Source organism: Mauremys mutica, chromosome 9 (assembly GCF_020497125.1).
Source record: "Mauremys mutica isolate MM-2020 ecotype Southern chromosome 9, ASM2049712v1, whole genome shotgun sequence".
Lineage (NCBI taxonomy): Eukaryota > Metazoa > Chordata > Testudines > Geoemydidae > Mauremys > Mauremys mutica.
The window spans coordinates 10,882,887-10,898,731 of NC_059080.1; the positions used below are offsets into that span (position 1 = coordinate 10,882,887).

General features: G+C 40.9%; 1 protein-coding gene across 4 annotated transcripts in view; it reads left to right on the forward strand.

The window, feature by feature from the left end:
- Positions 1-15,845, forward strand: part of MTMR1 (myotubularin related protein 1) — a 56,414-nt gene that overhangs the window by 28,618 nt on the left and 11,951 nt on the right. For all 4 annotated transcript variants that reach the window (XM_045030250.1, XM_045030252.1, XM_045030251.1 and 1 more), the window contains 4 exons: positions 2,151-2,357; positions 3,383-3,475; positions 11,676-11,789; positions 14,328-14,504. In XM_045030250.1, the coding sequence (XP_044886185.1) occupies positions 2,151-2,357; positions 3,383-3,475; positions 11,676-11,789; positions 14,328-14,504 (591 nt within the window). The remainder of the gene's footprint in view (positions 1-2,150; positions 2,358-3,382; positions 3,476-11,675; positions 11,790-14,327; positions 14,505-15,845) is intronic.

The following is a 15,845-nucleotide window of genomic DNA, read 5'->3' on the forward strand; positions in this document are numbered from 1 at the left end:
TATCCATCGTCATCATCAGCCTTGTGGCAGATGGTGCAGTACAGTAGGACTGGTATCCATCCTCATCATCAGCCCGTGAGTGCTCCTGGCTGGCCTCCGGTGAGGTCGGCCGGGGGCGCCTGGGTAAAAAACTCTTTATCATTCCCAGTAGATGGTACAGAACGGCTGGTAACCATCTTCATCATAGCAACAGGGGGCTGAGCTCCATCAGCCCCCGCCCTTCATGTGTAAAGAAAAGATTCTGTTCTGCCTGGACTATCATAGCAGCGGGATGCTGCCTTCCCCTCATTTTATCTCATTAACAAGTCACTGTTTCTTATTCCTGCATTCTTTATTACTTCATCACACAAATGGGGGACACTGCAATGGTAGCCCAGGAAGGCTGGGGGAGGAGGGAATCAACAGGTGGGGTTGTTGCAGGGGCACCCCCTGTGAATGGCATACAGCTCATCATTTCTGCGGGATCTGACACGGAGCGGCTGTGCTCTCTGGTTCTCTGATACACTGCTTCTCTAGTACACTTGCCTCATATTCTAGGCAGGACTGATTCTATTTTTAGATACCATAAAGGAGGGATTGACTCAGGGAGTCATTCCCATTTTTGTCTTTTGCGCCCCCAGCCGATCTCAGCCAGGGGCACCTATGACAGCAGCAGATGGTACAGCACAAAAGGACTGGTAACCGTCATCTCATTGCCAATTTACAATGGCATGGTAGATGGTACAGAACGGCTGATAACCATCTCTGCTATCATGCAAAAGCAAATGAATGCTGCTGTGTAGCGCTGCTGAATCGCTTCTGTCAGCGGCATCTAGTACACATACGGTGACAGTGACAAGAGGCAAAACAGGCTCCATGGTTGCCATGCTATGGCGTCTGTCAGGGCAATCCAGGGAAAAAGGGCGCGAAATGATTGTCTGCTGTTGCTTTCCCGGAGGAAGGAATGACTGACGACATTTACCCAGAACCATCCGCGACAATGATTTTTGCCCCATCAGGCACTGGGATCTCAACCCAGAATTCCAAGGGGCGGGGGAGACTGCGGGAACTATGGGATAGCTACGGAACTATGGGATAGCTACGGAATAGCTACCCACAGTGCAACGCTCCAGAAATCGATGCTAGCCTCGGACCGTGGACGCACACCACCGAATTAATGTGCTTAGTGTGGCCGTGTGCACTCGATTTTATACAATCTGTTTTACTAAACCGGTTTATGTAAAATCGGAATAATCCCGTAGTGTAGACGTACCCTTTGTCTCAGAAGCCTGAATGGCTTTCAAGACTGTGTCCTCTGCATGCACAGTTGCTCCAGTGGATGCAGACTTTCCAGCTTTGCACGCCTTGGAAGAGAAAGATGTCAAATGTCTCATTAGATTGCCTTTACTGATGTCAGAGTTGGCTTTGCTGATGTCCCAATCCAAAGTCTGGAGCCCTTCCAATGGCTGTAGTTCTAGATGTTTCTCACATAGCTGTCAGTGCTTTCAGGAATCACGTGGTGGACACAAATATGTGCCAGAGAGAATACTCCAAGTTAAACAATTGAAGAGCCGCCAAACATGACTGAGGAAATCAACAGAAGGACTTTCATTGGAAAAAAATAAGTGTAATGCGCACATGAATTCCTACCGTCTTGTGCCACTCTGACTTCTGAACCAAGTTATTACTAGTAGAAATAAAGGCCTATTCCCAATATGAACATCCTGTGTACTCCATGCACCAGTGAATCAGGGCAAATGATCAGCCCAGCAGCACATCCCTTTTCTTGTCTGGGCTGCCCAGTAACCTTACTATAGGTTTGATTAGCTTCACTCCGCCCTGTACTTACTGGTTGAAAACTGAACGCTGAGGAAGAAAGATTATAATAGTTTGCGGGATAACTGAATTTATTAAAAGGATTGATCTTATTCTGTAGTCTTGAGTAATGTTTCTACTGAATAGTATAAAGTATATCTGAATGTTTTCTTTATGAACAGATTTTGAGGAGATTCTAATGTTAATTTAGAGTATATTTGGACACATAATCGGGTTCGAATTCTAATTTTAAAATATAACATAACATTCTAGGACTGAATGGAATAACAAGTCTCTACTACAAAGTGTTGGCTTGATGTGACATTTTAACATGCTGCTTTCTTGTTTTTTAAAAGACGCTTCTTGCTGGAGCAGTAAGAATTGCTGATAAAATTGAATCTGGTAAAACATCAGTTGTTGTACACTGCAGTGACGGCTGGGATCGTACAGCCCAGCTCACCTCTTTAGCCATGCTCATGTTGGACAGCTATTACAGGACTATCAAAGGATTTGAAGCTCTTCTAGAAAAAGAGTGGATAAGTTTTGGACATAGGTTTGCAATGGTAAGTTGAAAGAATTAATAAAAAAATATCTCCTTCAAAGCTTTTTTTTTTTTTGGGGGGGGGGGGTCAGGTGGCTTGTCCCTGTATTTTGCAACATTTAGAATAATGTTCCGGCAGTATGTGAAGAAAGAGAAATATGATTGATTTAGTGTTCTGTTGATGTGAAAATGCTGTGTGTGAAATATTAATACACAATTGTCTAATATAAAGTTTACAAGAGGGACAGAGTTTGAAGCCAATAGCACAAGACAAATATCGAGACATTTCTGGAGGAGGGGAGGATTGCAGAGCATGGTGAAAAACTTACGTGAACAGATCTTGGGGAAAATGAAAAGGAGAAAGCTATGGCTATCATGTAGGTAAAAATCACGGAAGTCATCATCCCACTTCACAGCCACAGTGTTTAAAGAAAGGAAAAAAAATAGCTTGAGCTGGAATATTAAAAGATTGTGGTGCTGTATGTGGCCTTCTGAACTGGAGCTGTAGCAGTAGTAACATTTGGTTATGGCGAGTGGGTATGGAATAGTCATAGTTTCCGCACAGTCCTAGTAACTACCTTTAACTAAAAGTTAGTTGATTCAGCATAATAATACGCCAGATTTCCTAAATCCATTCCCCCGTGGAAATGAAGTGGAGGATATATCTCCTGCAGTTCTGAACTATTTATTCTTTCCACTTATGCAGGAAGAAGCAGATGTCCTTATGCTGAGTCTCTTTGAATCAACAAGTGCATTTGGTGGTTTAGTGGGATGTCCACTTTAAAAATAAGTTTAATGTTGCTCAGACCATTGGAAAATAGGTGGATTTTGTGGACTGGGTGCTCTTCCTATTCTGCCAGACTATAGGACTATATTTGTGAATCAGTTCTGGTGGGGGGTTTTAGTTATAGGAAGGGTGGAGTTTAGCTTGAAGAAAGGTGTGCGGATCACAGTCCTTTCAGAACCTGCCTAAGATATTTGCAGAACTTGCGTTATTGGTTGCTGCTTTAAATGGACTTGACTGAAATGAAAGCATCTGTTTTTCAGCGAGTAGGCCATGGCGTCGATGACCATGCTGATGCAGACAGGTCTCCCATTTTCCTACAGTTCCTTGATTGTGTTTGGCAAATGACGAAGCAGGTAAGAAAATTTAATAGGCTGTTCATGGACTGTTCAGCCTTTTTATTGAAATGCTGATCCATGCAAGCGGCCATATTTTCCTTAAATGTGCATAATCTTAAATGTTGGTTAAAGAATTTTAACTGTGGGTAGTCTACTGCATACACTATAGGAAGAACAAACCCATTATTTCATGCACCATTAGTACTACTTTTTCATCTAGAGGAGATGTGAGATGGGCTAGTGTAGAAATACTGATGTGAAGCCAATGGCCAGGCATTTCTTTGTGTTCTGAATAGATTATTTAATGTGCATTTCTGCAGACTGAAGCGCTGAGTTATCTCAAAGCATTTTAAATTGAAAAATGAGTAAGATTAATGGCTCTTGCTTTTTTGAACCCATCCTGTTTAAAGTTTAGTTTTCCCAGTGGTTAGAAACAGATGTGACTAGACCACCGTGTATTATGTAAGGTCTTGCAAGCAGAGCATTCAGTTTACTAGTAAGCAGAGATGCAATTCTGTGAATTGTGGTTAAAGTGAAAACTAATATAGAGTCAAATGGCTTTTTACCCAGCTGTTTTTAACCTAACTAAAATAAGCTGTGATGGCAAATTCAAAAGTTAGATTTTCTTTAAATAAATAAATATGCACAGTGGCCTACCCTGACAGTTCAGTGAAAGTAGGTTTTCTTCTAGAATCTCTCTTTCTCAGAATTATTTGATTAAATGAGTGAGAAGTAAGAGGGCAAAGTACCTTTGTTTCTGTTTCACCAGTGCAGTCAGTGTATGTTCACAAGAGATTATCTGTATTTTAAAAATGGCATAAATACAATCTGATTGTGGATCAGGGAGGACCTACTTTTCTAATTGTCTCAAAAACATGCTTGCATACTTAAAATGTGTGTAGTAATATTTCCTAATTTACGTATACTCCAATATTTATCTGCTGAAATATGCTTTCCTCCTTCCACCACTAGCTTTACATCACAACTGGGAGAAGATCCTTTTTGAAGGGGGTAGTACTTAGAATATCAAAATGTTACAGGTGCATTATCTTGAAGGCCCATCACAGGCGTAGTTTTCCTCTTACTTACACTTTCCACGGGAAATAAACTTCATTATAGATTAGAATTTCGTGTAGGATCTTCCATTCTTCTATACTACTGAGTTTGACTGGAGCTGCTAAATCAAGTTGTCCAAACTAAGGCCTTGCTTCCAAGTAAATTTAAAACGTTTGACCCCTGAAGCATAGTAGACATCTGCCTCTCTTTCCTCCTGCAATAATACTCTACAAAGAAACTGTTCCTGCAAGACCACCTTCTGCAACATATGATGGGGGGTGTAGCAGGAGAATAAGGTGGAATAAAGAGCTTTCTATCCCAGGAGCCCTCCTCCCCGTCCCTTGTCCCCCAAATGCTCCATTCCAATCCTGCTTATCTTTTTGAAAAGGTTTCTTGTAAATTCGTTGGTATCAAAGTTTCATAAAATATTTTAAGACTTCCTGCTAGAGAATTTCCCACTCTTTGTATACACGTATATTTCGGTATTTATATTGTGATAGAACCAGGCCAGTTAGGTACTGCAGACAAGCAGAAGGCAGATATACTAGCCACTGGATTAAGAGTTTTCGGTTCCCTGACTGACCAGAGCAGGGGCTGCTCCAGGCTAATGAGAACACCTGACTCTAATTAACCTGCAAAGAGTCAGGTGAGGTCATTCAGTTAATGTGACCACCTGACTAATTAAGGCCCTGCTGATACTATAAAAAGGGCTCACTCCAGTCAGGCAGGGGAGAGGAAGTGCGGCTGAAGGGCTGGTTAATGAAGACACCCCCAAACCATCATTAAGGGAGCCCTAAGGTAAGGGAGAAGAAGGGAGAAGCAGGAGAGCTGTGGGGAAGTGGCCCAGAGAAATGTAGCAACTCTGGCAGTGAAAGGTTGGCTGCCAACAGCTGCTACCATTAGGGTCCCTGGGCCGGAACCCGGAGTCGAGGGTGGGCCCGGGGTCCCTCCAACCCACCACTACAGGAACATCTCCTAGGAGGGGAAGTCAGGCCTCTGTCAGGACAGGAGGCTAAACTGTTCTGAAATAAGCTCCCACAGAGACTGTGGGAGTTCTCTCACCAACCTCCTTGCAGGCCTATGATGAAAAGGGCTCAGTAGACTGTGACCCTGGCCCTAGAGAGAGAAGGGCTACGTGGAGGGCCACAGTGAGCCACTGAGGCTAGCATAAACCGCCTAGAAGCGCAGGACCCACGGGAGCAAGGTCAGAGCTCTGCCACAATATACTATTGCAGTATGGTCGGAAAAACATTTAAAACTTTGTCTCTGCTCTGAGGAAAGCCAAGAGCAAGTACCCAGCAGAAAAAAACTCGGTTCTAAACATCTGGAAGGAACAAAAATCCTTCAGGGAGACAGTTAATTTAGAACAACCTTCTCTATTTTTGTGATCTCCCTTGCTGCCTCCTATTTTTTGCTATAAACTGTTTAGTTCTCCTCTAGTAAAAGGACTGTGCAACAGTTTTCAAATTTACATCTATGCAAAATCTGAATCCAGACTGAATTCTGAAGTTCTTGAACAGCCACAGCACTGAAAAAATATTAAGGTTATAACAGGCAAAAATGAACATAAAATGGTCTTATTCCCATATTTTTCCATTCTAGCAGACTGTAGCACGTACATTTTTGAAACATGCACTTTTGGTGAGATGAGAGAATTCCTAATTTTCCAGTAAGATATGAATTCCTGAATAGCTCCAGAATCTTAACAATGAACCTCAGTCCTTAGCAGCTATACATTTTTCTGTGTTTTCCTAGCCTTGATGACACACACAGAGTAATGTAGAACTGGAGATAAATGATGCTGGCTCTTAATAAAGAACATATGCTATAAGTGAGGGGTTCTCAACCTTTTTCTTTCCGAGGCCCCCCACACAACATGCTATAAAAACTCCATGGCCCACCTGTGCTACAAAAACTGTTTTTCTGCATATAAAAGCCAGGGCCAGTGCTAGGGTGTAGCAAGCAGGGCAATTGCCCGGGGCCTGATGTCACAGGGGAGTCGGCACCACAGAGGACCCTGCAAAGCTCAGTTGCTCAGGCTTCGGCTTCAGTCCCAAGTGGCAGGGAGGTGAGGCTTCAGCCTCCATGGGTCAGTGGGGCTCCTGGACTCCAGCCCCCACAGGGCTTGAGGGCTTTAGCCCTGGGTCCTAGCGAGTCTGACACCATCCCTGCTTGGCGGAACCCCAGAAACCAGTTCACAGACCCCGGTTAAGAACTTCTGCTTTAAGTGATTCTAATAATCATGGCTGACACAAACTTTAAATCGTAAAGTCCTCCTGTAATCTGTAGTAGTCAGGGCCGGCTCCAGGCACCAATGTAGGAAGCAGGTGCGTGGGGCGGCCAATTCAAAGGGGCGGCACTCCGTCCAGTATCGGGGCAGTATATCCGTGTCTTCGGCAGCAAGTCTCTCATTCCCTCTCTTTCTCTTTAAGCTGCCGCCGAACTGCCGCCGAAGAAGCAGTGTGATTTAGCTGCCGCCAAAGTGCCACCGCTCGTCTTTTTTTTGCCACTTGGGGTGGCAGAAAAGCTGGAGCTGGCCCTGGTAGTAGTTCAGGGGAGATGAAACAACTAATACTATGAAGTAGCCTATAAATCTGCTTGGAATCACTGCAGTTCCAGTAATATCATGCCACGTCTAATATTCAGCAGCCCAAATATAAGCAAAATACATTCAAGTGGGTGTGAAGATAATGTTACCCTTATGTGGTAACAACCAGGACTTGTCTCTAGCCAGAGATGCACTTTTCATTAAACTTAACAATGTACTCTCTTGGGATGTACAGTGCTCAAGCAGATTGTCTCAATCCACTTCCAGGAGAGTGAGAACTAAATCAGTTAGTGTTCCAGCTTAAAATATTACTGCAGTGCAGGGCAGGCCTATTAATCACAACATTTAACAGCAAGCTTCTTTTGTGGGCTTCAGAATCAACTTCGATTCAGCATCATCAGTCACCTTAAATTGAGAAATGTTCTGTAGCTTTCTTCACATGGCTCACTTACTGAAAGAAATAATGAAGTCCAACAGCACCAGATGACAGATTCTAATGGACTGGATATTTTCTCAGAATTAGTGGGTTGGTGGGAAATGAAATTTTCACTTGGGGAATTTTTTCCGTCTGAATCCTCAAGCAGACACTAATGAGCTTGGAAATTGAGAGGAAAGAATTTGTAGGTCAGTGATTTTTCAGCAACAGTAATAGAAGCTTTACAGTCTAGGTACACCAGCTTTCCAGCAGAGATGGGGTTCTATCCAGAGTTGGGGTTTCAATAGTACTATCACTTTATAAATAATTAGTCACAGTGCCATCACTGGCATATGGAATTTTGAATATGCTTCACTGGATCTTCCTAGCTGCCATGTCAGTATTCATCTGATTAGTATGGACCCATCACAGCTTAGAACCCTTATGTGACAGGGCTCATTAAATGCTTTCAGTTAAGGAGAATCCCTTCAGGGGATGCTTTGTCTTGAAAGCTGTTTCTAATATTTCACTTTGAACCTTTGCATGTGATCATCCCCCTCTACTCAGCACTGGTGAGGCCTCATTTGGAGTACTGTGTGGCAACAAAAATGATTAGGGGGCTGGAGCACATGACTTATGAGGAGAGGCTGAGGGAACTGGGATTGTTTAGTCTGCAGAAGAGAAGAATGAGGGGGGATTTGATAGCTGCTTTCAACTACCTGAAAGGGGGTTCCAAAGAGGATGGATCTAGACTGTTCTCAGTGGTAGAAGATGACAGAACAAGGAGTAATGGTCTCAAGTTGCAGAGGGGGAGGTTTAGGTTGGTTATTAGGAAAAACTTTTTCACTAGGAGGGTGGTGAAGCACTGGAATGGGTTACCTAGGGAGGTAGTGGAATCTCCTTCCTTAGAGGTTTTTAAGGTCAGGCTTGACAAAGCCCTGGCTGGGATGATTTAGTTGGGTTTGGTCCTGCTTTGAGCAGGGGGTTGGACTAGATGACCTCCTGAGGTCCCTTCCAACCCTGAGATTCTATGATTCTATGATTCTATGATCTTTATTCATCTGTGTCTCGCTGCTGCTATGGGAAGGTGGAGACTGGGTGGGTTCAGGGAACATGTGGATTTTATTCATACCTGAGTTTTTCCAGACCAGTTTACTTGAGCTTTTTTAAGTTTCTATACAATATTTTCTACACAACACAGCCCTATCACTAACATGGTTAAATGGAGCTAGGATCTTAATTCCATTTGTTTAAAGGCAAAGCATGTCTTAAAATCCAGGGACTTCTGTTATTTATAAACCTAAATGATCCATGTCATCCAACTCCTCACTTTCAAAATAAAAAAAATTCCTTTATAAATCATAGATAAGGCTGAGAGAGTCTTTTTGGATCATTTGGTTCATGCCCAGTCACAATTGCTGGGTTAGTCCTCTGAGCTAAATCCATAAGTGAGTAACAGACTTTGTAATTGAACTAACTCTTGAGTCACCCAGTGCAGAGGTGTTAAATCATAGGATCATAGTAATGTAGAGCTGGAAGGGACCTCAAGAGGCCATCAAGTCCAGCCCCATGCACTAGGGCAGGATAAGGAAACGGAGACCATCCCTGACAGGTGTCTGTCCAACCTGCTCTTAAAACCTGCGATGATGATTCCACAACCTCTCTTGGAAGCTGATTCCAGAACTTAATTACCTTTCTAGTTAGAAAGCTTTTCCTAATATCTAATCTAAATCATAGGACCCTGAACTTCAGAAAAGCATACTTAGACTCCCTTAGGGAACTGATGGGCAGGATGCCCTGGGAGGCTAATATGAGGGGGCAAGGAGTCCAGGAGAGCTGGCTGTATTTTAAAGCCTTATTGAGGGCATTTACTACCCCCGATCTAAGTCACTAATGAAAATATTGAATAGTACGAAACCCAGGGCTGACCCTGCGATACCCCACTAGATTTGCCCTCCCTGTTTGATACTGAACCCTTGACAATTACTCTTTGAGTATGGTCTTTCGATCAGTTTTGCATCCACCTTCTAGTAATTTAATCTGGGCCCCATTTCCCTGGTTTACTTAAGAGAATGTTGAGGGACTCTGTTGAAAGCCTTACTAAAATCAAGATATATCACCTCTACTGCTTCCCCGGATCCACTAGGCCACCAACCCTGTCAAAGAAGCAAATTAGGTTAGTATGGCATGATTTGTTCTTGACAAATCTATTTTGGCTATTCCTTATAACCCTATTATTCTCTAAATGCTTACAAACTGATTGTTTAATAATTTGTTCCAATATTTTTCCGGGTACCAATGTTAGGCTGACTGGTCTATAATTACCCAGGTCCCCGTTCTCCTTTTTAAAGATAGGTACTACATTTGCCCTCTTTAGTCCTTTGGGAACTCATCCATCCTTAATAAATTCTTGAAGGTATTTGCTAACAGTTCCAAGATTGGTTCAGTTAGTTCCTTAGGTACCCTAGGATGAATTCCATCAGGCCCCGCTGACCTGAATATATCTAACTTATCTAAATATTCTTTAACTTGTTCTTTCCCTATTTTGGTTTGTGTTCCTTCACCCTAGTTGTTAATATTAATTGTGTTGAGTATCTGGTCACCACCTTTGTAGTAAAAACTGAAGCAAAATGGGCATTAAACACTCAGCCTTCTTGATTTTATTGGCATTCCTTCCCTGCTAAGTAGAGGACCTACACTTCTTTTTGTCTTTCTCCTGCTCCTAATGTACTTATAGAACTACTACTTATTGCCTTTGACAGCCCTTGCTCGGTGTAACTGATGTTGTGCCCTAGCCTTTCTGATTTTGTCCCTACATGCTCGTGCTGCTCTTTTGTACTTCTTAGCAATTTGCCCAGGTTTCCACTTTTTGTAGGATTCCTTTTTGATTTTCAGGTCATTACAGAGCTCCTGATGGAGCCATATTTTGGCCTCTTACTATTCTTCCTGTCTTTTCTTTGCATCGGGATAGTTTATAGTTGTGCCTTTAAAATGTTTTTCTTTGAAACAAAAAGGAAAAGAAACTTAGAATGTTGCTCGCTCCATGTTTTAAATACTCACTTCAGCTTCCTGCACAGTATGAATCTAGAAAGCTACCATTTGAGACTCTGCAATGACTTCTCATTATTGAGGTGCTGCTTTTTTCATAGAAGAATACTCCACTCTTTTAAAATTGTTTCTTCTCATGTTTAAAAATTATTTTCCTTTCTCTGTAACTATTTGAGTCTATCCCCATACTATCTAGGGGCAGAATTACTTTGTCCTATGGACGGGGCAGTTGTGGACAGTCACAGAATACTTAATCTGATTATTGAGAGAATCCTTTCTCATTTGAATGAGCACCAGCCTTTATAGTTTTATTTATTAATTCTTTCAATTTGTAGGGCTCCTAAAATTGCCGGTGTCTTAGATTTTTATTTTATAATTGTTAAACTTTTTGTAATTTTACTATATATATATGGTTGTAGGTACTTTAAAACTTCTAGTTAGTTATGAAGAAAGTATGTAATGGTGAGTATTGGCATAATATTTCTTTCATTCCAGATGTGAGGGATTTACATTTTAATATGAAAAGGAAGATGGATTAGAGGATTATTCTACATAGTGGATAATGAACTCAAGGGGAGAATTAGGGGACAATGTAAACTGGGTGGAATGAGAAGGAAGTGTTTTTAAATACATATTTACTGTTTAACATATTGTACATGCAATAATCTTCACTATTCAATTTATTGTACATTAGTTTAGTAAATAAAGCTCTTAAATGCTAAAGTGGAGTTTTTTTAAGATGGCATTCTATAACGAAGCAAATAACTTGATGCAATGTTTGCAGGACACTGCCAGTCAGGGCTTCTTAGTCCTGTTGCTGGGTGTCACTGCTAATGTTAGCAAATCACTCCATATTTCTGTTTCAATTTACCTGTTAGAACAATGGATGTAATACTTGCTTACTTAGGAATATTAGTAAAGTGTCATTAGATTTGCAATGAAAAGCACTATATAAGTACAATAGAGATTATCAAAATTGGTTATCATTTCTAAAAATAGTCAATAGTTGTAAAACCCACTTTTTCCAAAAAATTATCCTTTTCTTGTGAATGTCTTGGTTGTTACCTTATTTATAAGGCTGCTTCTCTTTACTATGGATAATAAAAGTTTCAAATAACTTTAATACATAAAAATCTATATTTTTTTTAAAGTTTCCTGCAGCCTTTGAATTCAATGAACTGTTTCTGATCACCATTTTGGATCACCTTTACAGTTGTCTTTTTGGGACTTTTTTATACAACTGTGAACAAGAGCGATTGAAAGAGGTAAGTTCTACAGTTACTTCTGTTTGACATGTTGATTTCATTCAGAGGTGCTTAGAGTATGAGACAGAAGAACATTTGAGCCTGTGTTTTAGTGGAATTTATTGTCATCTAAGCCTCTAGAGCTGGCCTGGAAATGAATTTAATGTTATAGCTATATGAGAAGTATGTTCCAAACATCCCCATAACCAGATGAAGGGCCACTCCACAACGTCGTTGAATTAAAACATTTTTCTAATTATGTTAGGCTCAGGGGCGGCTCCAGGCCCCAGCACGCCAAGCGCGTACTTGGGGCGACAAGCCGCAGGGGGCGCTCTGCCGGCGCCACAAGGGCAGCAGGCAGGCTGCCTTTGGCGGCTTGCCTGCGGAGGGTCCGCTGGTCCCGCGGCTTCGGCGGACCTCTCGCCTGCGGGAGGTCCGCCGAAGCCACAGGACCAGCGGACCCTCCGTGCTTGGGGCGGCAAAATGCCTAGAGCCACCCCTGGTTAGGCTCTGCACCTTCCACCTCATTGTAGATCATGAACTGACGTTCCAGATGATGTCCCAGCCTGTGCACAAACCTCTAAAACACTTCTTACCAAAATTCTCTTGGCCATCCGTAGAGGAGTTCCATGGTTGATGTGATATTACCAGTACACTGCAGACTGGGGCATCATTTGAAGCAGGATTTGATTATTGATGATGGAACATGAGGCTGAAGGATGGGAGAGAATTTAAAATATTTTAGTGTTAGTGAAGTTAGCACTAGCACTCCGAAGCACTTTGTACCTTCTATAGCATGCTTCATCCAGTCTCAAAGTATTATTACTATGCTTAAAACGTACATTTGTGGTTGTTCTTCTCCTCTCCATCACACTTCATGCTTTCAGTAAAATAATTAACCGTCCCTTAGTGTTTGTGTTTAGCTTTGGTATTTTTCTGGCTTGGCTGACTTATCCAGTACAACAAATTGCAGGCATACACCACAAGATGGAGCTAAATAATACACTCTCAGTAAGTACAGTACGTGATCACCAGACAACTTTCTTTCACAAATGGATAATTGGATGCAGCTCCCTTTAAAAAAAAAGAAAAGAGCAATTTAACACACAGCTGTAGTAGAAACAGATGCTTTATAGTATTGAAGGAGTATAAAATTGCAAGATAAAGCTGATAAGGTTTCAGAGTCTGAATTCTTGATTTTATGGTTTTATTGTGATTTTTTTTTATTATAGTTTTTTTAAAGTGCAGATAAAGCTAAAACTGGACACTTAATTAAAAGTGCAGTATTTAGATGGCTGTGAGCAGACAGTGGAAAAAATAGATGATACTCATTTTCCTCAAATACGGTTCTGGTTATTCCAAAGGATACATTCTCATCACTGATTTCTAGCTAATTTAATTTTGTCACATTTTGGGTTGGTCAATGTGGTGTTATGGATATGACCAACTATGGTTACCACTGCAGGGTTATAAGCAGTGTAACACTAATCTGCTCAAAAAGCAAAATAGCCCCCAAATATACTAGAATCTCCATTCTGCTCCAGAACCGTTTTGTGGGGAAATGACAATCTTGCAACTATGTTTAAGTCTTACAGCTGTTTAGTGATATGGATATTGGGAATGTTCTGAGCACTTGCTGTATTTTAGTAAATAAAGTTTCCCCTAACTTCCCTGCCCAGTTAGTGCAGTAACTGGTCTGGCTTCTTTGAAGAAATTTCCCCCAAGGATAACAGAAGGAAATGGTATTTCAGGGCTGCTAAATCTCAACAAATTAAATTAATGTGTCTTTAAATAAATATTTTGTATCAAGTAGTTCTTGGAGCAAAAGAACATTACTATGCTAAAATGTAAAGATTTTGAATTACATGCATTAGAACAGGAGTCAGCAACCTTTCAGAAGTGGTGTGCCGAGTCTTCATTTATTCACTCTAATTTAAGGTTTTGCGTGCCAGTCATACATTTTAACGTTTTTAGAAGGTCTCTTTCTATAAGTCTATCATATATAACTAAACTATTGTTGTATGTAAAGTAAATAAGGTTTTAAAAATGTTTAAGAAGCTTCATTTAAAATTAAATTAAAACGCAGAGCCCCCCAGACGGTGGCCAGGACCCAGACGGTGGCCAGGACCCAGACAATGTGAGTGCCACTGAAAATCAGCTCGCATGCCACCTTCGGCACACATGCCATAGGTTGCCTACCCCTGCATTGGAACCTCAGAGTTATGAACTGACCAGTCAGCCAGACACCTCATTTAGAACCAGAAGTACACAAGCAGACAGCAGCAGAGACAAAGCGGGGCGGGGGAGTACATATAGTACAGTTACAGTGTTCAACATAAACTACTAAAAAAATGAAGGGAAAGCAGCATTTTTCTTCTGCGTAGCAAATTTCAAAACTGTATTAAGTCAATGTTCGGTTGTAAACTTTTGAAAAAATAACGATAACATTTTATTCAGGATTATGAACATTTCAGAGTTACGAACAACCTCCATTCCCAAGGTGTTTGTAACTCTGAGGTTCTACTGTATACTAAAATACCATTCTTTTTATTTATTCAGGAGATAAATACAAAGACTGTATCTTTATGGTCCTACATTAACAGTCAACTAGATGAATTTACTAATCCTTTCTATGTAAACTATGAAAACCACGTCCTGTATCCTGTTGCCAGTCTGAACCATTTGGAACTGTGGGTAAATTACTACGTCAGATGGAATCCAAGAATGAGGCCACAGGTATGGGTTTTTTCAGTTACCTACTTTTGCCTTGCAGTGAAAAGTGAACTGAGCAAACACTTTGAACCATTTTAATTAATTAATTAAAGTTTTTAATTTTGAATGTTCTCCTGTCTGAATGGTAGAGTGCTCTAAAACATGAGGTGGTGACGTAATAAAACCTTCCTGTCTCGCGGTTTTCATCAAAATCATAAGTGGAATGTACTATGGAAGAGGAGAATTGCAGTATTCTTCTTTTACTGAAGTTTACTGATTCTTCTGTTGCTCCTGGCCTGTTTTCCATGGCATGACAAATATCTCTAAGTGTTCCACTTTACTTGTTATGATGATGCTCAGGAGCTTATTGCAATAAAACACGCACACACAAAACTGTAGCTTATGGTTTCCAATATAATCTTCAAAGTCCAAACACATGCAACAGCTTCTCACACTAATAAATACAATGGACTGTGTAATCACAATTTACCAAGTTCACGTTTTCTATATTTGGTCAGTCTAGTTTCAGATCCTGTTAGCCTGTCAGTAGAAAAGATCATCCCCATTTTTATTTAATGGACCTTATGTCGTCTTCAGAGATAAAAAAAAATAAAATATGAAGTCCTTGGGGGATCACTGAAGATATTAAAAGAATGGACCTTTCCAACTACTGATAAGTTGGTTTTGTTTAATGACTCTTCATATGATTCTTTCTTTTGTCCTGTTTTATGCTAGAATAAGGGAAAATAAAGTGTTTAACATTAACAGGGAGCCCACTGAGGGGTAGTGTACAAGGCGACTTCATAAGTTCCTTTATCAAACTGCAAAAAAAACCCTTTAAGCACAAAATGTTTGTAGTGTTTTGGAAGTCCACTGAAAAGAGAAATGATCCAGTACATGGGTGTAACTGAGGATTAAGGCCAGCCCTTTAGCATGTGTAAGAAGAGGTGTTTGAACCCATAATCAACTAATTAATCTTTTTGGTAAGAAGAGAAACTCACAAGAATTAAAGGGCAGTATTTGAATCAGTCAATATGTCAGTTAATGCATCTTTAGTTTTTCTGAATTACAGAGACTTTGGATTTTCAAAAGGGTGCATGGGTGTTAGGCACCTAACTTCCATTGACTTTCACTGGGAATTGGGTATACAAGTCCCTTGGGCTCTTATTTGACAATTCCAGAGTGAATCTGTTGTGAAATAGTAACTTTCCGTAACCATTTTCTTCTTACTCCATTCTTGACTATCTCTGAATATTTGTTAATTTTAAGCTATTCTCTGCTTTGGAGCTATAGGATTCCAATTAAAGCCTGAACATATTGGAAGACGGTGCGTGTTTAAAAATCACAAGCAGGCAGAGTATTTAG